This window comes from Typopeltis vanoorti, chromosome 23 (assembly GCF_054136105.1).
Source record: "Typopeltis vanoorti isolate ZY-2024b chromosome 23, IOZ_Tvanoo_1.0, whole genome shotgun sequence".
Lineage (NCBI taxonomy): Eukaryota > Metazoa > Arthropoda > Arachnida > Uropygi > Thelyphonidae > Typopeltis > Typopeltis vanoorti.
In genome coordinates, this window is record NC_143571.1 from 79,187,667 (window position 1) to 79,213,576 (window position 25,910).

Here is a 25,910-nt window from a genome sequence, read left to right on the forward strand (position 1 = left end):
TGTTTGTCTCTGTATTCTCTAAGAGCAAAAGCTGACTTATTTGCCAGGAACTTTTGATATGCTTTCTACTTCTCCTTTACTGCCTCTTTAACTTCCTCTGTCCACCATGGGGTTCTGATTTTTCTATCCTTGCATACAAAATCACCACATGCTTCTCTGGCTGAATCAATCAGGGTTTTCTTCAAAGCTTGCCACTGAATATCCAAGGTTTGATTCCTGTTCTCAAACTCTTTCATTTTTTCTTCAATAATCTTTACGTATTTTAGTCTACAGTTCACATCTGAGACTGCTCAACTTTTATTCGCTTTAAAACTTTCTTACATGTTATTCTTTTCAATATGAAATTCAATTTTATCCTGCTCAAGACTAAATAGTGATCACTTTCAATTTCAAATCCTCTGTACACTTTGGTATCCTGCACTAGGGAGAAAACATCACTATCAACAATAACATAGTCAGTGAGACTTTTCTTATTTCTTGCTTCTTCTCTCCATGTGAATTTGTGCACATTTTTCTGTTGGAACATGGTATTAGTAATAACCATTCCTGCCCTGAGCAGAAATCCAACAGGTATTTGCCTTTATTATTAGCCTTGTTCTTTTCTTGAAATTTTTCAAAATATTTTTGTATGTCTGACAATCATTTCCTAGTCTGCTATTTAGATCCCAACAAGGACCAAGTTTTCCTTTTTCATTGTGTCAGTTGCTTTTTCTAAAGCATAAAAAAATTCCTCAACTTCTACCTTAGGTGAACCTCTGTGGTAGCATAGACACAAATAAGTCTCATTGTCCAATTCCCCATTCTGATATTAGCCCACATCACTCTACTTGAGACTGCCTGCCATTCAAGAAGATTAGCTTCGTATTTTGTGTTGAATACTATGGCTACTCCTTGTTTTCATTGATTGTCATTTCCTGAATATAACCTTTTTGTATTTATTGCTCAGAAAGATCTCACCGGTTTTGTCTTTTTAGTTTCAGTCCCCCCTTTTTGTCGATCTGATACTTATGTAATTCTTCAGTAGCTCCATTTCTTTGCCATTCAGGCTTCTTATGTTGATAGTACTGATCTTTAACTCTGGTGATGTTGAGTTGGGGTGTGCTTTCAGATTTGTTTCAATACTGACTTTTCGCTGTTCACCCTTGTTCCCTGGCAAAAAAAACAGGGACCTTGTATAACCGGGCGACGGCCTAGCTGGCATGAAATTTTGTCATGTTGTACCATCATTTTGTGTATTGGTTTAAGCCAATAAGAATACAATTTGGTCAGCTAAATCCCAAATTACCAGCCCATTCTCGTTCGTTCAATATCCAGATAGATGCTCAGCTGGGTGCACCACGAGAAGGTGAGGATTGGACGTTAGATCAGAAGCCCTGGTCGATTCTCTGCATTGCTTTAAAGGCTATGTGGAGGTCTCCTCTGAGTTATATAGCTTTGACCCTTAAGCACCCATGAAATGAAATTCATCTCTCACCTTAAAGACAATCACAAATATCCATGCCCATGGTGGGATGTAAACCTGCAGTCTGCTGGTTGGAGAATGGATGATTTGCCTACTTTTTTTTTTTTTTCAGTTTGTCTAATTAATTTTTATTTTACCAGCGTTCAAATTACTTCTTATTACTGTTATTGTTTTCTCTGTAAAGATGATGTAAAAGCAAAACTTTGTTATTATTCTTAATTGTATGAATATGAAAACTGGTACAAAAATTAATAACTTTGATTTTATATCATGAATCTGATGTAATTGGTACATTTATCCTGTTATTACACTGCACATATCTTTTAAACATTTAAGCTAAAATGAGGTGATGTTTATAAATTTTGGTGCAGAGTGCACCTATCTCTATATGTATCAACACATTTGAAACAAAGTGGCATTAGGTCTGATATTAATCTTAGGTCACTACTGTATGCAGATGATATCCTCTTAAATAAATAACACAAGTCTGAAGGATTCCTTAACTAAGTTGACTAACTTCTGTAAACGAAAAAAAGATTATGAAAAAAATTCCCATTCTGAATGAGAAACCTGTAGATATAATCTTGTGGGAATTCATTATTTAAACAAAATACATATGCGACAGTAAAATAAATATTATTTACTAATTAGAAATATTTCATTTTATGTTTTGTAAACTGAAGAACAGTAATAGAAATCTGAATAAATACCAAAAAAAAAAAAACATACATTATAGTAGAATTCTTCTAAACATGTAGTCAGAGTAGCTAGGATAAACGCAGCATGGGAACCACCTCTGGAGCACAGACCTTTAGGACGATAGAAGGAATGCTATCATAGAGCAAAAAAAATTTGAGCAAAATTCTTCTGATCTATTTTTGGTGAAAGGACACACTGAGCATTGAGTATAGAGTGCATGGCATGGTTGTGGTTGGGAGGATACTTACCAAAATCATTATTAAGAATTGGTGGAGAAGTAGGAAGCTAGGAGATTGGCTTTTTCTGTGGATGATGCTGCTATAGAGCCATCAGGATGCAACAGTGTTGAGCAAAAGTTGTGACCAGTGACTTTGACTGAGAGACCAAAATGCATACAGGATGCAAATTTCCTGCTTTTAGCTCTTACAAAGTCATTTCTTGATGTGTGGATAGTTTTCTTGCAACTGTTCTGGGCTTTGGTATAGATGGATGGACTTTTGGATGCAAGCCAGTTATAGTATGCTAAATTCTCCTTTTCTACAGCTTTGGCATACCTGTGGGAGAATTAAAGCTTAGATAAGGGAAACTTAGGGTGGAATGGGGAATAAATGTTTCCATGCCAATAAGAATTACTTTGGTGATATGTTCAGCATATATGTTTAGGTCGGATGGCTGGAAGCATTAATCAGTCCAAGGAAATGTGGCATAATAGTTACATAGATCAACCCATATGGCCTTTCTTGTAATGCCATACAATGCATGGATATAGGAGAAGAGATCAGCATGAGATTGTGATCTGTGCTACAAGAGGGACACACTGCATTAACAGTGTATTTGAATGGGTCACTAGTGAGAAAGAGGTCTAAGGTATTTGGAAAGTGGTAGGGGTTGTCTGATGGGCAGGCATGTGTACTATTTGTGTAAAGTCATTGGTGATGACCATTGACCGAGCCTCTCTACCTACTTGATCTGTGTAATTGGAGTAGGAGAGCCAGATAGTGTTGTGAACATTAGTCTCCATGGAAAATGGCTTTACTGTTAGGAAAACTGGATTGAGGAATATCGACTTTAAACGGAAGGAAATCAAAAAGTTCAGAATGGTTTGTGGCATTAGGAAAGGTGGTAGAGACAACAAATGAATTTGATGGAATGGGGTACAGAGATTTTTTAGCCAGAGAAGTTCAAAATTGAGAGATTTCAGATTCGACACTCTTTGACATGGTATGGCAGAGCAAACATATGCACAAACCACACCTTTGGAGTGAAAGGAGGCAAAGTGTGTGTAACTGGAAGAGTTGAGGTGAGTAGAAATTTTGAGTTTCATGTGGTTTTATAGATTCGAAATGGACATCATTGAGCTTTGAATGGAGGCCACTTATATTGGTGTAGCATATTAGGAAGGTTCTGCAAGGTTTGTTGTTGACTGCATTTGTCACACATGTTCCTTATGCAGTGATAGTTTGAGTTTCCGAGCTGGCTGGTGGTAGGACTGGATTTTTGCATTAGTACTTCTTTTTTTATATAGTTAATTGTCCATGCATTGTCTCCACTCTTTAGCTTTTCTTCAAGTTGTTGGCATAATTTTCTATTTTGTTCCCATTATGTGTAGGGGAAATCTGGCCAAGCTTGTATATGTAAATGGCAGTGCACCTTCTGACATGTTGTTCACAGTGTTTATGAACACCGGTCTGCTCTCTGGTGTATGCAAGTCACTTTGACTAAATGCGAGAGATTCATCTCATCACTCTGTGTGTTTGTGGTACCAAACTGGTGATACCTGACGATTTTCTTAGAGTAAAATCTGCAACATTCAGCTAGCTTGTAAGTGCCTAATTTAACATTGCATCTGTTTTGGAATGAAAGTTCATTGCAGTGGCATTATATTTTTTATTCTCTGCCTCCATAGTGTCTTGGAGTGACATGGCATACAATTGTCTTAAGATCTGCAGTTCTTTTACATATACTGCCGCACTGATCTTTAGGATGTAAAATTGGGTATTTCACTTTAAATAGCAGCTAAGTTAGAGAGCACAAGATCTAACCAGCATAGGTCAGAATTTGACACAGGGGTTAACTTGCCCACGAAAAAAAAACCAGAGGTGCATAAAATCCCACTGCTCTTGTGGCATTTGCTACATAAGCCAGACAGGACATTCTAGAGAGATCTGCTTATCAGAACATATCAAAGATGTTGAAAAGAAATGAAAACACAGATTGTGATTAACCTTACAGCTATCACCAGTCAGCAGATACTATGGGACAAATAGAAATGCCTTATGTTGATCACTTTGCTTGTTCTTCTAGTACATCTCAGAGGATTAGCATCGATCACCAAAGTGTAATCCGCTAGGTTCATTTCACATAGTGCAATGTGTATATGCATCTTATTAGATTTATTTTATTCATTTGACTGGAAGTTGTCCTAAAACATTTCTGGATGGATTTTGTTGAAATTTTATTTTTAGAATGCTTAAAAAAATTAGTCATTCAGACCATTTGATATATTGTACAGTAATAGCTCTCCTCTGACTGGATGGAGTACAATAAAATTTTGGTTTTATTTCAATAATTTTTTTTGACAAAATTATTCAAACACATTAGTGGTTCATATTATTATTACGTTGGAGTCAGTAGACTCATCGCAGGAGACCCGAACTATCAAAACAATATCTATCATATCTGTTCTTGAATTCATTAACAGACGAACTCACAACTGAATCAGGCAATGCATTTCACTCATTCACCACCCTCCAGGCGAAAAACCTCGTTCTCACACCCTTGTTAACCACACTTTTCTTTAATTTCCAGGGAGGACCTCTTGTTCTTCCATCACTATCACATAGCTGAAACATTTCCCCTGCATCAATCTTATAAAATCCTTTTAGTAATTTAAATGTTTTTATCATATCCCCTCTTCTTCACCTATCAACCAACCTCTGCAATCCACAAGCTCTCAATCTATTAATGTAGGGAGCATTTTTTACATCACTCACCAACTTAGTCACTCTCCTCTGAACCCTTTCCACAACCTCCTCATCTCCAAGGAATCCAGATAACCAGACCTGAGCACAGTAATCCAAATGTGGAAGTATCAATGCTTTATAAAGGGGAATAATAACCTCTTTATCTCTGGATGTTAGTGTGTTCCTCAATAACCAAGTAATGCTATGTGCAATCTTGAATACCTTAACAATGTGTCCCCTGAACTTCATCTCCCTATATACCAACACCCCTAAGTCCCTAGTCTCATCAATCTCTTGGAGTACCGTTCCATCAATGTAGTACACAGCTGGTAATCTTTTAATCCCAAAATGCATGACTTTACACTTTTCCACATTGAACTGATATCCATTTCCTTTTGTCCATTTTACCAGCTTATTTAAATCATCCTGCAAACTCTCAACATCAACTTGATTTTTTATTGCGCTACTACCCAACTTTGCATCATCAGCAAACACCTGAATATCTCCCTTTAAGCCATTTCCTATATCATTTATGTACAAATTAAACAACAATGGGCCCAAGCTCAGAGCCCTGAGGCACACCACTGCTCACCTGCCTCATCCTGAACTCTGTTTCTCCATACACCACCTTCTGGTATCTCTCCCTGAGCCATTCTCCTATCCATATCACCAGTTTAGTATCCATCCCCATCTGCTCCAATTTGCACAACAGTATTCCATGGGATATCCTGTCAAAAGCCTTAGCAAAATCCAGAAGTACCACTGTGTAGCCATTTCCTTTGTCCAACTCAGATGTCATTCTGTTATACTGCTAAGGCAGGATAGACCTTTAACAAAACCGTGTTGGCCCCTATAGAGTATCATATCCCGATCCACCCATTCTTGAATTTTGTCTTGAACCAACTTTTCCAATACTTTTACCACCACTCCTGAGATGGTGATTGGTATGTAATTAACTACTGCAGTTTTAGAGCCACCTTTATGCAAAGGAACTACTTTGCTTTCCTTCCACTTTCTAGGGACCATACCAGAGTTCAAACTTAAGTTAAATAACCAAGTAAGAGGCGTTGACAATTCCTTTCCACATTCACGCAACACCTGAGCTGATATTCCATCTAAACCTACAGCAGTGTTTGCATTTAAATTTTGCAATATACTAAGTACCTCTGATTTCTTAACTTCAATTCTCACATTAGTTATTTCTACAGGTACAGAGATATTCTCACTTGGATGATAGACTTTTGAAAAGTGATCACTCAGTAACTCTACTATTACATCTGAATTGGTCACCTCGATACCATCAGCGCCCACTAAGGTTTTCCTTCCGAAGTCGTTCTCCCTTTTACTTGCCACATAGCGGAAGAACTCTTTGGGATTACCCTTGATCTCCTTGGCTAAGATCTTCTCATAATCTGATTTAGCTTTTCTTACTATGCTGGTAACCTTCCTAGCTTGAACCTTGTACTGCTCATGGGTGTACTGATTGCCTTTCTCCTTGTAAATTCTCCATAACATTTTCTTTTTTTAGCAGATCAAGCTTGATACTACTACTACTACTACTCATCCATCTAACGCCTACCTTGTTTGTCTTCCTGACCATGGGGACGCCATCTGATATTGCCTTCCTCAGATACCTGCTGATTTTATTCCATGCACTGCTAACATCTTTCCCCTGCAATATGTTCTGCTATGGGACTGCTGCAAGCTCAGTCCAAAGCTTGCTGTAGTTCCGTATAAACCCCTTCTTAAGAGAGAAATCCACAAATTTTGCAACCTCCCAACTCAATACCACATGATTGCTCTCACCAATTGGAGGTAACGAGGACACCTTACTTATGCATATATTCTCTGAACCAATGACCAGGTCCAGCACACTCTCACACCACTTATCCCTTCAGTTGTGTGCTGTTTCAAGTAATATTAATGATTAATAAATTTTAATGAAGTGTCATCATTTAGGAGCACTGTTTAAAATTCAGTATCATATCATCCTTGGATGGCAGAGATGTTGGAGACCAAGATAGAGAGAGAATGGAAAGTCAATAAAAAATAAGGAGTATTAATTAAAAGGAAATCAAACTGGCAGAAAAATTGGAAAAGTACCAAATAGACATAATTGTACACCCTCTGTCCAAAAAGAAACCGAACTTTTCGAAAATAGAAGAAACTAGTGGCACCACTTGTTGTATCTTTTTGTTGCCGAAAGAAGCAACCTTCATTAGTGTTGTGTCAACTGTTTATGACATTTGTTTCATTAGAAGCCGAGTTATAGTGCCAAGAGTGACAGCTTGTTTTGACAAACAGTCGGAAAATGAGTTTCAAACAGAGAGCTACGATTGACTTTTGTGTTAAATTTGGTAAACGTTTTACAGAAACTCATCAAATGCTTCAGAAAGCAGACAGTGATGAATGCTTATCCTGTACTCAAGTTTAAAAGTAGTTTAAGCGATTTCAAAGTGGCCGTGAGACACTTGAGGATGATGAAATGCCAGGACGTCCAGAAACTGGTCTGAGTGAAGTTAACATCCAAAAAGTGCATGATTTCATCAAAGAAAACCTGAAATTGTCCATGAGATTGATTGAAGATCAATTGGGGATTCCAAAATGAACTGTGCACAACATTTTGACCGAGAGTTTAGGCCTTCGTAAATCGAATTCACGATTTGTTCCCCACAAGTTGAACAATGACCAAAAAATGTATCGCATTGAACACTGCATGGACCACATTAAAACCGCTTGTAAGGACTCAAACTTCCTTGAAGAGAGGCCACTACCAGAATTAATGCACGTTATAACATTAAATTCATGCATACTAATATTGCTGTGTTCTGTTTAAAATGTTATGGTAAATAATTAACTAACGAAAATTGCTTAAATAAGCATGATGCACTCTGATTCAGAGCATTTTTGTGTTAAAAGTCGAAAATAACTCCAAACTGTAACTTAACAGTATAGTCATTTTTTCGTGTTTTCAGTTAAAAAAAAACCTTGAATACTCATTCCTACTGGATATAAATATTATATCCAGTAGGAGCTCATAATATTTACCGGAACACCAGTTTATCGTTAATCCGTAATCAATTTAAAGCCTGCCAAACGTGATCTTGCTCTTCACAGTCATCATATTTCTGATCTTCGCACCTATATTTCCACAAACTTGGATCCACATCTTTCATACATAGTTCTAAATGTGGCTAAATGTTCTTCTCATTGCATTATTAGATACTAAGGCAACTGATGTGAAGTCATTAGCCTCTTTTTTTTGAGACATGTGGTGCGCAGACTTTTTGTGAGTGTATCTGCCAGTAAATGTGGGTTTTCAAAAGACGCTTGTAAATAAGGTACCAGAAGACATTCTAGTAAGGAGGATGTCCAAAAATGGTAAAGTACCAGAGTTTTCTTTTTCCATAGTGAATTGAATACTATGTTCTCATCCATTCATCCTCAACCATCTCTTTGGTACCGTTACGTCAATGATGTTTTTGCTGTTTGGCCACACACTGAAGATGAACTTTCCACTTTTCTACAATGGATAAATAACCTTCACCCATGCATCCAATTCACTATGGAAAAAGAAAACTCTGGTACTTGACCATTTTTGGACATCCTCCTTACTAGAACGTCTTCTGGTACCTTATCTACAAGCGTCGTTCGAAAATCAACATTTACTGGCAGATACATTCACAAAACATCTGCACACCACATGTCTCAAAAATTTGGCATTCTTAAATCTCTAATTCATAGAGCACATAAAGTTTGCTCTCTCCCAATAATCTTACAACAAGAACTTTCCATCATTTAAAAGTTAATGGAATCAAATGATTACAACTCCAATCAAATCCAAGAGATACTTGACTCTTATGTTCCAATACCTACAGTTTCTTCGACAGTCTGCAGAGTTCCTATTCCATACATTCCAGGAATCTCAGACCCTATAGGTAGAATTCTGAAAAAGTATCAATTGATTCCAACATATATTCCTATCAACAAATAGGAATTTGTTGATAGGAATATATGTTCTTCTTCTTTATTACCTTCTACAAAGGATAAACTGTCTTCTCTATCTTTGGCTGGCGTTTACCAAATACCTTGCGAATGCTATGTCTCTTATTTTGGACAAACTGGCCATTCTTTGGAAAGAAGAATAAAAGAACATCAATATAATGATATTGATTATAACAAACCTCTGAAGTCCAGTCTAGCACAGCACAGTATTGATTTAACATGGAATTTAATCAAGGGATAAGTGGCAATGTTTCTAAGACCACAATCAAACATAATATCCTCCTCCTCCTCCTCCATATCAGTCTCCAAAGTAGGTTAAATAATAAAGAAACACGTAAAAACAACAGTGATATCTTTAATTAGTAAAAGGACATATATTTCGTACTAAAATTAATAATATGTCTTCAGTGTCTGTTACAGTAATAGGAATGGAATACAAGCAAAATGTTCAGTGGATCACCTATTAAAATACAATTGTTGCTGCGTACTAGGAAATAATAGAAAATAACAAATTTAATCTATTAAGATAAAGGGTTTTTTACATAAGATAAAAGTCTCCCAGATCTTTGAGAGAGAAAGACCGTCATTTCTATTTAAATTCAGTCAGTGTAAGATAGTTTCACAACTTTCTTTTAATAAGCATTCATATTTGAATCTGCATCTGTGGAGGAGAACAGCTTTATCCCACTGGACACTATGAGTAGAATATGAATGCTTGTCGTTAGACTTAGCTTACAATGCATGAAATTTGTTGGGTTTGAATTGCTTATTTTTAATAAACTCCTTATTTATATTAAAATGTGGTCTCAATGTAAAATTTCCTACAGAACTGCTTAACCACAGAAACATACATGTACATTTCTCCACTTGTTTCAAGTTACAATAGCAGTCTCAACTTTTAGTGGCGAAAGGACATGAAAGTGAACCGCACATTAGCAGTGATTGCAAAGTTTCTTGTTTTGTACAGTTAATGTGTCCATGAATCTTATATTTTATAATATTGTGGTGATATTGTAAAATATAAAATTCGAAGGTTTACCAGAAGTCTTCTTCAAGAGGTAACCAAGTTATTCATCATTACTGCATCATCTATATGTTCAGAATACTTTTAGCTATTATGACACATTTCCAATATTATGAATGCAGTGTAACTATGCAAATTTGTTTAGTATTAGATTTTTTTAATAAAAATTAAGGGTAACTGAATGCCATGCACATATGATGATTATATCTGATTTTTTTTTATAGGTGTGTGCAAGGTGGAACAACTGCAATTCCTGGTGCTTTTGGTTGTGGCAAGACTGTGATTTCTCAATCTCTTTCCAAATATTCCAATAGTGATGTTATTGTTTATGTAGGCTGTGGAGAAAGAGGAAATGAAATGTCTGAAGTATTGAGGGACTTCCCTGAGGTAATTATATCTGGTAACATACAGTATATCTTTTTTATATGCATTCATTTGCATTTTTAATAAATGTAAGTAAAGATAAAAAAATTTCCTGGTAACAGGAAGATTTTTACAGAATAGGCTGAAATTGTGGGCATGGGAAAATGGATGTCAGTTCAATGTCAGTAAATGTTAAGCCATTCAGTTTGGCATGATTTAGATATCCAATGTCTTATTATATTGGTGGGATTATGTTAGAAGAAACTGAGGCTAAGGATCTTGGAATGGTAGCATATAGAAAGTTGAAGTTTAGGTGCCATGTAGCAAATATTGAAAATACAACTCAAAAGATAATTTCAATGCTGAAATGAACATTCACTTGTAAAGATAAGGATGTCATTTTTTGCCTCTTTACAAGGTGTTGATACGACCTCACTTGGACTATTGTGCGCAGGTCTGGTCTCCTGATTTCCATTGTGATTCTGATATAGTAGAGAGGGTGCAAAGGAGAGTATTAAAAATAATATCAGGGTTGTGGAATGCTGATTATGAAGATAGATGGAGAATTTGTAGACTGCAGACACTTGCAAACAGGAGAAAGAGGAGTGATATCATTGAGACTTACAAACTTCTGAAAGAGTCGTACAGGATTTCAATTGATGGAATTTTTCAATTTATGAAGGGTGAGGAAAGGACAAGAGGGCATCCTTAGAAGCTGAGAATGAATGCCTCTAAGAAGAGGGTGAGGGCTAGATTTTTCTCTCATAGGATGGAGTATGATTGGAATGAAATGCCATGGGATCCTGTTAGTGCAAGCATTGTGAATGATTTCAAGAATAAGTATGATTACTGGTACATGTAGTATGTGACCTCCCTCGATAACTCCCTGACTCCTTGGAGGTCTCTCTTAATAATGATATTCTATAGAGAGTTGCTGCTGCTGCTGTCTTCGTATTGAGGCAAACTCAAAACTGCCAGTATTAATACAAAACAAGTGATAATATTTCTTAAAGCATTGTGCAGTTATCTAATTTACACTCTATCCAAAAATAAATGAACTTTTGATAGAAAATAAAACACAGGCCAATTACAATTATTCAAATCATTTATTTCAATCAATATGCTCTCCATCAGCTTTGATACAGCGTTTGGCAGAGTCAATTAATTCGTTAAATGAGTTTTTAATATCGGTTTTTCGGATACTGTTGAGGGTCGTGATTACTGCCGCTTGAACGTTTTCAGTGGTCGTATTGCTTTCCTTTCATCAGCAAATGAAGTCGGGGGAAGAGAAAGAAGTCAAAGGGTGCTAAATCAGATGAATAAGGTGAGTGATCCAATGCACAAACTTGGTTTTTGCTCAAAAACTGTCTCACAGTGTTCGAATGATGAGATGGTGCATTGGTTAAGGGGATAAAAATCCCTTATTGTTTTTCAGCCAGTAAGCAAAACTAAGATCGAAAACTACGATCTGAACGTTTCATGCTGACGAACTGTCAGCGTATCCAAGCATAAGTGACCACTTGGTAGTGCCACACCACGGCAACTCGTTGCAAAGGTGGAGCAAGCTCCCTCACTGTTCTTGATATTTTCTCATAATGTGAAAACACACAGCTCTTAGGAGATGTAGTACTGTTTTACATTATGAGGTGAGGTCACTACCCAGACCGGTTTCAACCTTTTTTTGAGGTCTCATCGGTGAGTAGCTAGACCTAGAATATCAGAGTTTAAGTGAAAAGAACTTACATACTTTTGCTATACGATTGCCAGAAAGGTGTGTCACTATATTATAACATAGTATAACTAAGATGAAAAGCCAAACGGCTATTTTTCTGGCGAGGTTCTCGCCAGAAAAATAGCCGTTTGGCTTTTCATCTTAGTTATAGAGATGGTGCATTATCATGCAAAAGTGACCAGCTGCCGGCGTCACGATTTTTGAATAAAGATCAAGGTGATATACTTTTGTATATCAGAAAAAATATACAGAAAGTGTGAAGCATGAATGTTGAGAGTGTAAATTCGGACACTACAATCAATAACACAATGGGTGACAGGGAATTCTTTAGAACCATCAACCCTCACCTCGTCATCCCGCAATTCTCTGGAGAAGACAACGATGATGTGTTGTCCTTCTTCAACTTTGTAGAAGAGTTAAGAAATATTGGTAATTGATTGGACTTCCAACTCCTAATTTTACTGCGGAATAAATTGGTCAGAAGGGCCAAGAACTTTTTGCATTCCTCTCCAATTCTGCAAGACACTTTGGAATACAATAAGCTGAAGGATACCCTGATATCCTAATATCAGGATATTTTCTCCTGGGTGCATCTTTGTAACCTGTGGAGGTTACAAAGATGCACCCAGGAGAAAAAGGAAACCATCACTGATTTCTATAATAGAATACTAATGCTAGCAAACAGCCTGAGCATCTTCAAAGAAGACAGGAACCATCTTGACTGGGCAGTTCTCAATCGGCTCAGATTGGGAGTGAAAGAGAGGTGTTCAAAAAACTGCATAAAGAAAGAAAATCAACAATTTGGAAGAATGCTACAATTGCAGTAAAGGAAAAGGAAGATAGATTAAGAGAAATTTCACTCCTCTGCTTTTAGGCAAGAGAGAGATGCCTAGATCCAGTGAGAGCTTCGTTGAACACCATAAGCGTTGGAAACAAAGCTACAAACGGAATTTGAGTACAAGAAAGTTCTGGTGGGGTGCAGACTTCACGACAAAAGATCCTAAACAAAAATCAGGAAAACTTGTCAACCTTGAGCATATGAAAAACCTGATTAAAATGGAAATGAAACTTCATAAGGATGAAATGTTGGAAAGATTAGAACAAATGATGGAGTTATTAAGGATATATAAAAAAAAAGAAGGGGGGGGAGGCTTATAAAAGAAAGAGGTGGAATTGATTCAAAGGGGAAGTGCAAACTTGCTAACCTGACTACCTGTGGTAGGACGAAGGGGACCCATGCAGCAAAACCAAGGCAGTATAAAATGCTAAGTGTTGCTGGGGTGACTAGGGAGCAAGAAGATTCTTTACAACCGTGCAAGACCTGATAAACGATGGTCCCTGTGAGGTTCTCCTAGACACAGGAGCTCATGTGTCGGTTATCTCTTGGTCGCTATTTTTAAAATTAAGGAGCCCAACAAAGTTTTTGAACTAACGTGTCCAATCAAACTCATGGGGGTTCCATACACAGAGCTCCACACCACTACAAAGATAAGTGTAATCCTCACTCTGCCTTGTTTTCCAGTGAACCTGTCACATGAATTGATTGTCCTCCCTGAGACCACAGGCACAACCAATCATGTGATCTTGGGCCTTGACCTTCTAAAAAAATATCAATTCGCATGTAGTCTCAGATCTAGGGAGCAAAAACATGAGACGGGAGGTGAGGCGTTAGAGATTGACGTGGCAAAGTCGACAAAGGAAAGTCCCAATTAGAAGGAGGAATTGATAAACAATGCTGCTAGCCAAACTACTTCTGTTGAAGAAGGGAGGATGATAGAATAGTTCACACAGTATTCCAAAGGTTCAATGGGGTTTTTACAGAGGAGGTCACCTTCTTTTCCTGTATGGACTTAGTGGAACATACTGTTCAAATCACCACATCTACTTTCATCCATGTTAAGCAGTACCAGACACCCATAAAGCAAATGGAGAAATTGCAAGCATTGTTACAAAAATACGAATTGACAGGGATCATTGAGAAATCTAACTCTCAGTGGAACAGCCCATACATACTAGTAGAGAAGCCCAATGGAAGTTTGAGATTCGTACTCGATTTAAGGAAAGCAAATAAGGTTACCAAACCCATTGACTTTCCATTATGTAAAATAGAACTGTTGATAGGGTTGGAAAATGCCAAATTCTTCTCAAAGCTAGACTTGAATTCGGGCTACTTTCAAATCCCTTTAAGGAAGGAGGACAGAAAATATTTTGCCTTTACAACTAGGTGGCAAAAGTACCAACTGTGTAGGCTTCCACAAGGTGCAAGAAACTCTGCCATGTCCTTTCAGTCTCTGATGAACACATTTCTTGCTGACATTCTTTGTAAAGAAGTCATTTGTTTTCAAGATGACCTATTAATATATTTGTGAGATTTGCACGCCCACAAAGAGATCTTAACAGCTGTATTAATGAGATTGAACCAGGCCAAGCTTGCATTAAAATACTCAAAATTTCAGTTTTTATGAGAGCATATTTTTGAGAGAAGTCGAATATTTAGGCCACTGAGTTAGTGAAAATGGAATAATCCCCACTCAAACAAAAACAAACATAAGTGCTATTCTTGAAGCAAGGATTCCAAAACTGTGAAGCAAGTCCAGCGATACATTGGTATGATTAATTTTTATAGAAAATTTATTCCCAACTGTTCTATGTTGATGGAACCTATTGTTAGACTTACAAAGAAGGGAATGAAATTTAACTGAGGAAGTGAGCAACAAAGTACTTATGATTCCCTAAATTTGGCCCTAACGAGATCCCCTGTTCTCACTTATCCTAAATTCAGGTGAACATTTTTCCTCTCTGCAGATGCCTCACATGACACCATAGCCTCAGTGTTAGAGCAAAAGCACGGGGGCGATTTCCACTCAATAGCCTTCATTAGCAGAAAGCTCTCGTCCTCCAAGCTCAACTATTCGGTTATAGAGAAGGAAGCCCTAGCAATTGTCTTCTCCTTTAGAAAACTCAGATATCTGTTATTAGGACAACACATAATCCTGAGGTCAGATCACCAGCCGCTGTCCTTCCTGTCCTCCATGAAGGATAAAAATCAAAGAATAATTAGATGGACCCTGGAACTTCATGAGTATAACATTAATGTCCAGTACATCCCAGGAAAGAGGAATGTAGTAGCTGACTACTTATCAAGGTCGTTGAACACGAGCAATGAAGAAAATCAGCCTATTAATAGAGACAACAGTTCTGCCATCATTCATAAGATCGAGAAATTAGAAGCAAACAAAAATAAACCCTCCCACCTTCAATCTTGGGAAATGCCTCTCATTATTGAAGCTCAGCAGAGAGATCCTATGTGGAGTGGATTATATGACAAAATTGAGAAAGGGGAGCCTCTTCCTGACAATTTTCATTTCTGAGGACCCTACATATGGATGATGATGGGCTTCTGCTCTCCAAGCAGGAAGTAATGGGAAGATGTAGAGACAGGATACTGATCCCAGCAGTCATGATCCCATGAGTGCTTTATACATTCATTCCATGATTCTGACCTGGCAGAGCATCAGGGGTTTGATCAAACATGGCAACGCATATCTGATAGATATCTATGGAAGGGTATGAGAGGGGATGTGCTCACGTGTCCTTTTGCCATATGTGCCAAAAGAAATCCGCCTTTAGGGGAAAGGCCCCAGTGCAGCCATTTCCCATCCCTATCTGACCTTTCCTGGCAGTGGCCATAGATATAGTAGGGCCCTTACCCGCTACACAGAAAGGAAATAGGTACATACTCATTGCCATAGATATGTTCACAAGATTTCCTGAGGCGACAGCCATGAAAGATCAAACTGCATGAACGGTAGCTAATAAATTCCTCAAATTAGTGATATCCAGGTATAGGACACCTCAAACCCTTCTGTCTGATTAGGGTGCTAACATTACAGCGGAAATTATATTGCAACTGTGCAGGGTACTCAAAATAAAGAAGTTGTTCACTACTCCATATCATTCCTCCCCAAGGAAATGGGATGTGAGCGATGAATAAAACCCTGAAACACATACTGGCCAAGCTAGCTGACAGTAAAGTGATGAATTGGGATGCATGCTTGCCACGGACATTATTTGCTTGCAGGACTGCCATTCATTCTGCAGTCAGAGAAAGCAAGCCCCGCAGTTATCCTCCATGGGTTCGAGCCGAATTTTCCTTGTGATCTGAAATACTTTCACATCAACACCTGTTTCGTGGACATAGATGAGTACTTATAGAGAACAATATAGTTGATTGCAACAAGTTGACTCATGAGATAATAGCAGAATTCAGCAGATGTAGCTCGCAAAGAACAAGAACGTATATCAACAAGCTCAGAAAATATAAGAATTTAAATCCTGGAAACCTGGTTCTCCTTGGACAAAAGTCAATCCAGAAGAAAGGGGGAAGTTTGGGAGGAGTGCACTAGGTCCTTACGAGATTCTGGAAGAACATTCTCCAGTAAATTACAAAATTTGGGACGTGAAGGACCCTGGAAAGTTCATAATAGTGCACTCTGACAGGATAAAACTGTACAACAAAAAGAATGACAGACTTGTGTGTTTGGGTGATTCTTTAGAATCAATATTGGAAAAAAGATCTTCTAATCTTCATCAGAAGAAGAGGAATGCAAGAACTTATAATAACAACCTGGGAAGAAGGGGTAACTCTACACTAGAAGAAGAAGCAGCCAAGTACCATAGGTTCGTGAACCAGGATGTAAATGAACTCAACGAGATCCCGAGGGAGAACTGTATTGAGGTTGATGATGCAAAGAATAGGCAGCACGTTCAGACGCGGTATAATTTAAGATAGAAATAACATAGGATGGATGCCTTTGAAAACAGGTAACATATGATACAAAAAAAAAAAAAATTCATCCACATTCTTGGCTAAATTTTTTTTCATGAAGGGGTGGTCTTTGTAAAATTCGATGCAGTAGGATTTTTTGTCTTTTTGCATCAATTTTACAGAGGTCACAACTCATAAACATGCTAAACAATTTTTGTATTAACGTTGTAAATATTATAAAAGCCCATGTATTTGACTCCAAGAAATTATCATACAAGTTTACGCAAAACAGTAAATGTTTAAATTGTAAGATTCAAGGACAAAGCCTTGGAAATCAGCGCAGTATTGATGTAGGAATTGTATACAATGTAAGTGATTTTTAATGTGCTCAGAGTCAGCCAGATACCAGATTCAAGGACAGTGATGAAAGGCAGTTTAGCTCTGAAGCAGTTCTGCTTTTTGAAAACAGGATTATGTGTGTGTATCCCATGAGTAAACATGAAGGTTAAGACAGTTTGTGCGGGATTGTTTGGGGCCTCGACCCTCAGTTCAGGGACTTGAGAAATCGTATAAAGGAGGTCATCTAAGAAAAAAGGGAGAGGAGAAGAGAGAACTTCAGATCCAGTCCATTCGCCGTGCGTCATCGACCTGTTGAAGCCGCGAAGGATAGCCACGGGAACCGTGAAGCCACCAAAGTAGAAGAGAAGCAGGACCAGCATGCATTGAGGACAGTTTGAAGGTTTGTGGGTTGATAAACTTTAGTTGATAAAGTTACAAAGTTTAGTTGATAAGTGAAAAGAAGCGACATGATAGAAACTTTTAAGATATTAAAGGGGATTTATAAAATTGATGCAAAAGAAATTTTTCAATATATGACAAATATTCAGAGATCTAGGGCCATCTGTGGAAGTTGTAAGAGTGTGGTTAGTAGGGGTGTGCAGAATTTTTTGGAGAGTGGTGAATGAGTGGAATGGATTGCCAGAATTAGTTCTGAGTTCCCTGACAGTGAATGAATTTAAGGAGAGGTATGATAGATTTTGTGTGTATTGAAAGTTTATTTTTAACTTGGTTAGACTATAATAAATTTAGTTTAATCCTTTATCCAAGTGTGATTAAACAAAGTTTGCACCTGAAAGTATCTTCAGGACTGGGGGCCTCGACCCAGTCCTGAAGGTAGTACAACATCGGGCAACTCGTTGCAAAGGTGGAGCAAGCTAACATCACTCCTATCTCAGTATCTCCCATAATGCACAACACATCTCCTTGCGGATATGTCTAATGTTATGCATTAAGGGAAGGGCCACTATCCAGACTAGTTTCGACCTTTATTGAGGTCTCTTCAGTGGGAGCTAGGCCCAAACGTGGAGATACCAGGCAGAAGCAATGGCAGGTCATCTTTACCTATAGGAGTTGCCAAACGGTGTGCCACCTTTTTATTAAATTACTCTGGATTTAGAGAAAGATGTTGAAAGTTTATTTTTCACTTGATTAGACTATAATAAATTTAGTTTAATCCTTTATCCAAGTGTGAGCAAACAAAGTTTGTGCCTGAAAGTATCTTCAGGACTGGGATAAGGTAGTACAACACCAGGCAACTCGTTGCAAAGGTGGAGCAAGCTAACATCTCTCCTATCTCAGTATCCCTCATAATGCATAACACATCTCCTTGTGGATATGTATAATGTTATGCATTAAGGGGAGGGCCACTTGTGCATTATGGGAGATACTGAGATAGGAGTGATGTTAACTTGCTCCACCTTTGCAACGAGTTGCCCGGTGTTGTGCTACCTTACCCCAGTCCTGAAGATTTTGTGTGTATAATGGTTAGTTTGGGTCTCCCACGATGTCTCCAGACTCCATGGAGGTATCATATAATAATAATACAGATCCATGGAGATCTGTATAATCTCCAAAGCTTATTGTGAGAGAGGACATTAATCTTTCTACACACAATACCTATTTCCTCTCCATAACTTATTCACTGTCAGGCACTCATAACTACTTCTGGCAACCCATTCCACTCATACACCTTCTAAGCAAAAATTGTAACCTGTGCACCTTACTAACCACATTCTTACACAATTTCGAAGGGTGATTCTAGTTTTCTGTTTATCATTTATTAAAAAATTTCCTTTGTGTCAGTCTTATAGAACCCCTTTAGTAATTTGTAAGTTTTTCATGTTCCTTCTTTTCCCACGCACCGTCAGTCTATCTTCATGGGGAACATTTTATAGACCTGACATGAGCTTGGTCACTTGTCTTTATATCCTCTTTGCCACCTGATTCCCAAGAAGTTCAATGAACCAATAGTCTAGATGTGGTGAAATCATTGCCATATTAAGAATGATAATAGCCTCTCTGTATTAGCGTGTTTTTAACATCTAAGTAATCCTTCAACTCTTTGTTTAGCAGTAGCCATAAATCCCCAACCTCATTGATTTCTTGCAACCCAGTACCATCAGTGTGATACACAGTATGCAATCTTTTAATCTCAAGGTGCATAACCTTGTATTTTGCAACATTAAATGACAACCATTATCCTTTGTCTACAATGTCAATTTATTTAAACCATCCTATGGGATATCTACACAACCTTTATCAATTATTGCCCTCCCTGTTTTGCTTCATCAGCAAACAGTTGAATATGTCCCCTTAAATCATAAGGCAGTTTAGGTTTTCACTTTATTTACTTTATATCAACAACTGGACTGTTACATCGTAAACTGTCCTGTATATGATAAATTTTTATATTAAGACTAAATATTCTGCGTTTGTTATAAATCTCCCAATAACTCTTCAATCACTTGAGGAGGTTGACATTGATCTTGATTTTAACAGGATAAGGTGGTCAGCTGCTTCCTTTAGTCTATTTTGAATATGTAATTTTTATTAAAAAAACATGCCCTCTGAGTAATTGACTTATTTTACAATACATTACTTATTTTTTAGAAGTGAGGTTGCAAAACTCATTACTTATGGATATGTTGATATGCCAGTTTGACAGAAGGAAAACAAAAAGTGAGAAAACATGAATTCTTCCAGAAAGAATCCTGTTGTTTCTGTGTAAGTTGGTAAACATAGGCCTGCCTGAAAAAGTTGTTTTTATGATCACAGACAGGACTTTAAAATTTGAGCCTTTTAAGAAGTAATGTGTTTTGCTTATTATTGCAACATTATTTCTAAAAAAAAAAAAAAGTAATGTGTCCCTGAGTAATTAAAACATTTCAATTATTCAGGGGCATGTTTTTTCTGAAAAAATTACTTATTCTGTATTATTTATAGAAGGTGGCATCTAAACTTAGTGCTTCCATAGTACAAGGTCCGTTCAGAATTTACCACCAAATAAGATATGGGAGAGGGATTGTTCATGCATGGTAGCATAGTGACTCATTAGATCATGATCAGAAAAATTCTTAATACATCTCCTGCAACTCCCTTACTTTAGATTTCAAGAATATCATGCTGCCTTACATCAAGAATGTCACAGACAAAGTGGCTGCGTTGCTCTACAAGTACAATGTTAAAGTGGCTTTTTTTTTACCTTTACAAAAAATATGAAGATTCTTACATCCACCAAAACCTTCACATCACCCCATGAAAAAAACCAGGCATCTATGAGATTTGTTTCTCTTGTGGCATTTTTTATGTAAGCCAGACAGGAAGGTCGGAAGAGAACCACATCTGAACACATAAAAGATGTGAAAAAAGAAGAGAGCATAAATCAGTCCTGGCATTCCACACAACCACTACTGGCAATCAAGTAATTTGGCAATGAATGAAAATCTCATATATTGATCATAACTGTTTTACAAGAAAATTTAAAGAAGCCTCGCAAATGCTTAGCATCCCTACACGATGCAATAAAAATCGAAGCTTAATTTTACATAGAGTATTGTCTACTTTCATCAAAAATTTAACTGCCATAGACCTAGGATATACCATGCGTGATATCACAGAACATGTTAGCAATGTTCCAACACGCATACAGTAACGAATTTACCATTCGTATACTGATTTATCAATGATATTTAACAGTTGTGAAGTTATCAAAAAACATCTAATATGTGTAATTAATTGTTAATAGGCGTTTGTTGTGTAAAATCTTTATGTATACCACTGATGATTTAAGTTATGACTTATGAAACTTGTCAAGTTTTAGTTGCTTATTTTTGATTAAACTCTTTATATTATAATGTGGTATAACTACCGAAAACTTCCAACAGAACTGCTAAACCACAGAAAATTACATTTGGAAAATTCTTTTTTTGATTAATTAGACATACATATTCATAGTAATATAATAATTTTATTACTGCAAATATTTTGACCAGAAACTAACTGTCATCATCAGTGCATCAGCATAATCACAAGGTCAACCTAAAACCTTGCGATTCTAGCTTCACCTTAAGAGAAGTAGCGTATGTGGTTGGTTTCATTTCCAACTAAAGGTGTTTTGCTTATAATGTTAGTTTTATGCATCATTCTATAGTTTAAGTTGCAAGTCATTGTTCTCATCCTCAATTTCCTGATATGTACCCCATTGTTTTACAGGATATGACAGTACTATATAGCTAAGTTTACATATATCAGCAGTTAGAATTGAAGGATGGAAAGAAAAATATGATTTATTTAGCATAATGGTAAATATACAAGAAATTAATGAGCAAAACTATATACTGATTGACAGTTCAGTTAACTAGTTGATGGCACTATTTGGGAGTAAATGCAGGTTCCTGAGGCCTTCAAGAAAGGAGAGTGAGTGTGTGTGTGTGTGGTACAGTCAGCTCCTTCCTCATTTGAAAAATCCTGTAGTACTCATCATCATCATCAAATTCCTGCCATGTACCCTCAAGGGGTGTACAGGATATGATAGTATTACATGAAAAAAACTACATCATTACTAACTTCCTATCTACAATTTTCCTCCAAATCAGTCTGTTACTTATCAAGACTCCAACATTATCAGATCTTATATTTCTTTCGTCTAAGGCACTTTGTACCATATCAATCCACCTATATCTTGGTCTTCCTCTGGATCGTTTTCCTGCCAATCTGGCAGAGAACACTTGATTTGCTAATCTTTCCTCGCCCATTCTGTTTAAGTGACCATACCACCTGAGATTAGCTCTGCTAACACATTCCTGGATGCTGACAATGTCAAGTTCTTTCCTAATATCCTCGTTTTTACTATGATATTGCCATTGATGCCATCTGTTTACGCCTATAATCTTTCTCAGGACTCTCATATCTGTGGTCTCTAGTCTTTGGTCAAGTGTTTTACTTCTGACCCAGCTCTCAGATCAATAAGTTAAAACTGGTTTAAACACTGTCTTGTATACAGCTAATTTAGTGTTCCGACTAATTTCTCTCTTATTCCATATGAATTTATTCAATTGACTTCCCACCATACCAGCTTTGTTGATTCTGTTGTCTATTTCTATATTTAATTTACCATCTTCAGTAAAAATCGTGCCTAAGTAGCTGAAATGTTTTACTTGTTCCACAGGTTCTCCATTCACAACACAGTTGATATTTTCAATGATTCTTCCTATTTTCATTGTCTTTGTCTTTTTATTGCTGACCTTCATACCATATCTATTACAACAGCTATTCAATTTAGTCAGAGAATCTTGCAGACTTGTAGTGGATTTATTTAGAAGTATAACATCATCCGTATAAAGCAAAGTGCTGACATTAACATCTCCAATTTTGATATCATGTTTAATACCACTTTCCTTCATAATGTGATCCATATAGATAATGAATAACAGAGGGGATAAAGCACATCCTTGTCTCACACCAGATTTAACATTAAACCATCTTCCTGTACTTCCTTCAATTCTAACTGCTGACTTACAACTCAAATAAAGACTAAGTATTGCTTGATATAATGCCCCATTGACACCATATAACTGCAGCATATTGAATAGCTTTTCTCTTGGCACCTTGTCATATGCCTTTTCTAGATCTACAAAACTTAAATACAGATCTTTGTTATATTCCCATGCTTTCTCGACTATTTGTCGTAAAGTGAAGATCTGATCCTGACAGCCTCTATTTGGTCTGAATCCAGCTTGTTCTTCACCAAGCTTTTTTCCCACAATTCTTCTCAACCATTTCTCAAGTATACTTGCATAGATCTTGCCAGGAGCACTCAGTAGGGAATTACCTCTGTAATTCTCACATTCAGTTTTATTTCCCTTTTTATATATGGGTACTATGAGAGCTCTACTCCAATCATCGAGAATTCGTCCCTCTGTCCAGGCTTTCTCAACTATTCAGTGCAGCCACTGTAACACTCTTATACCACCATACTTCAGCATTTCTGTTCGAATATCATCTACTCCTGCTGCCTTTCCACATTTCAAGCCTTTGATGGATTTTTCTACTTCAAGTATGGATATGTATTCCTCACTGCATGCCTGGTCAGTGTTTTTTACCACTGTGCTATTGTCACTGCTTGTTTCATTTAGCAGTTTTTCAAAGTAATTACTCCATACTTCAAGGATATCTTTTTCTCCCGTTTTCATGTCACCTTTATCATCTCTAACTCCTTTTACAGCACTCTTTCATCCATTCCTAAGCTTTTTCAACAACCTCTAGAATATTTTGCCACCTTCTTGATATTTATTTTCTATATTCTTGCCAAAGTCCTCCCATGACTTTTGTTTAGGTAGTTTTACACAGTGTTTAGCATTCTTGCATTTGTCTCTATATTCTCTAAGAGCACAAGCTGACTTATTTGACAGGAACTTTTAATATGCTTTCTTCTTTTCCTTCACTGCCTCTTTAACTTCCTGTGTCCACCAGGGAGTTCTGATTTTTTTATCCTTGCAGACAACCTCACCACATGCCATTCTGGCAGAATCAATCAATGTTTTCTTCAGAGTTTGCCACTGAATCTCTAAGATTTGATTCCTGTTCTCAAACTCTTTCATTTTTTTCCCAATAATTTTTGTGTATTTTAGTCTACAGTTCACATTTGAGAGCTGCTCAACTTTTATTCGCTTTAAAACTTTCTTACATGTTATTCGTTTCAATATTTTCAGAAGTGATCACTTCCAATTTTCTCCGTTCTCAAAACTGAACGAAATAACATCTGTGTTGCAAATGTTAGTGACCAATCAGCAAGAAAGTATAAAGAAAATTTTTCCACTGAAATTGAAGATCAAGGTAGTCTGTATCCGGTTCTCAAATCGATTATTACTGAATAATTTTTTTCGCAAGTTCGTATTGCAGTGTGTAAGTGCTTGTTCTGAAACCAGAGTGCTGTGATTTTTTTAAAAGTAATAGGAATACAGAGTTAAAATCTGATATGAATAAGAGACAAGGCACTTTGTTTAATTTTGGTATTGAGAAATCTCTTATTGAAGGTGTTTGTGACGGAACAGATAGTGAGTCATCCACCTGAAGCCTACAGAGATCTCCAGGATGTACAAAAGGAGTAAAAAACTACCAGCACACAGGAGAAATAGTCTGCATTCACTCGTACGTACTTATAATAATATTATAAATATATTTCGTGATCAGAATGGGAAATGTAAAGGAAAATCAGCACAATTAATTTAATGATGTTTGCCTGAATAAACTACGATGTGCTACAACATTTCATTAGTCCAGTGATTGATAACTAATTTAAATGTAATTTATATTTGTCAACATTCCACACTGTATACATAAGTGTACTAATACTCTTTATGATTATGCCATAATTAATTATTAATACTAATGTTAATGTATGAACTTTAACAAAATTTGAAATGGTATTTACGAGTGAATTTGTTGGGACCGGGCCCTCGGGAAAAAAAAATCAGCTAACTCCTTTTTATTCCCGTATATAGGGAGTAGGCGAGGTGACTTTTAAAAAAAAAGAATTCTTCTTACTCTTTTAACTAAATTTATAATTAATATCTGATTTATTTCGAACTGTTTAATTTTTGTTACTGAACATTTTATCAAATCATTCTTATTAAAATTGCTTTTACATCATTTCATACGGTTTAGTACTTTTCTTACAAGTATTGTTACAATTCATATTTACTTTTGTGTGTTGCAGTCTTTTTTTTTACTATTTTACATTATTCATTTACTTTTATATTATTCGACATTTCTTATTTATAATCTTATTGTTTTTCATACTAAAGTTACCTTTACAACAAAATTCTATTTGTTTTTATTATAGCTCTGACAAATATTGGAATTTGAATATCATTGAAAAAATACCCATGGATTCTTGTTTAAAGACAGAAACTTGAACACAAGGAGGAGCAAGTTATTTTGCTGACACATCTACTCATATGATTGGAGAAGATATGGAATTGCAAACTGTGGTTTCTTCAAAAGCTAATATTAAAGAACAAGAGTCATCTAAGAACAGACCAAAATGGAAGTACCATGAAAGTTATTTAAATTATGGATTTACGTGTATTGGCAATACACATGCTCCTGATGTTTTATGTAATAAAATACTAGCAAACAGTTCTTTGGCTCCAGCTAAATTTCGTAGGCACTTCGAAATGAAACACACTGATTACAAGGGAAAATATATACATTTTTTTTAAGAGATGATGTGACTTGCTAGAAAAATCTAAACTTCAAATGGCTACAATTGCTACAACTGAAAATGCTACAAAGGCGCCTTTTCACGTGAGTTACCGCATTGCACTTCATGGTGAAGCTCATACAATTGGTGAGACGCTCATTAAGCCTTGTGTGTAAGACATTGTATCATGCATGTTAAACGAGCAGGTTGCTAAAAAAATAGATGCAGTGCAATTATCAAATGATACTGTTTCATGCCGCATCAAAGATCTTTCTGTTGACATAGAAAAAGAGCTAATTCATCGACTTAGATTGCAGTGAATATTCATTGCAAATGGATGAATCTACAGATG

General features: G+C 36.7%; 1 protein-coding gene across 2 annotated transcripts in view; it reads left to right on the forward strand.

Annotated features, from left to right (window-relative positions):
- LOC150094024 (V-type proton ATPase catalytic subunit A) overlaps positions 1–25,910 on the forward strand; it is a 218,379-nt gene that overhangs the window by 68,070 nt on the left and 124,399 nt on the right. For both annotated transcript variants that reach the window (XM_090413195.1, XM_090413197.1), the window contains exon 7: positions 10,378–10,540. In XM_090413195.1, the coding sequence (XP_090269321.1) occupies positions 10,378–10,540 (163 nt within the window). The remainder of the gene's footprint in view (positions 1–10,377; positions 10,541–25,910) is intronic.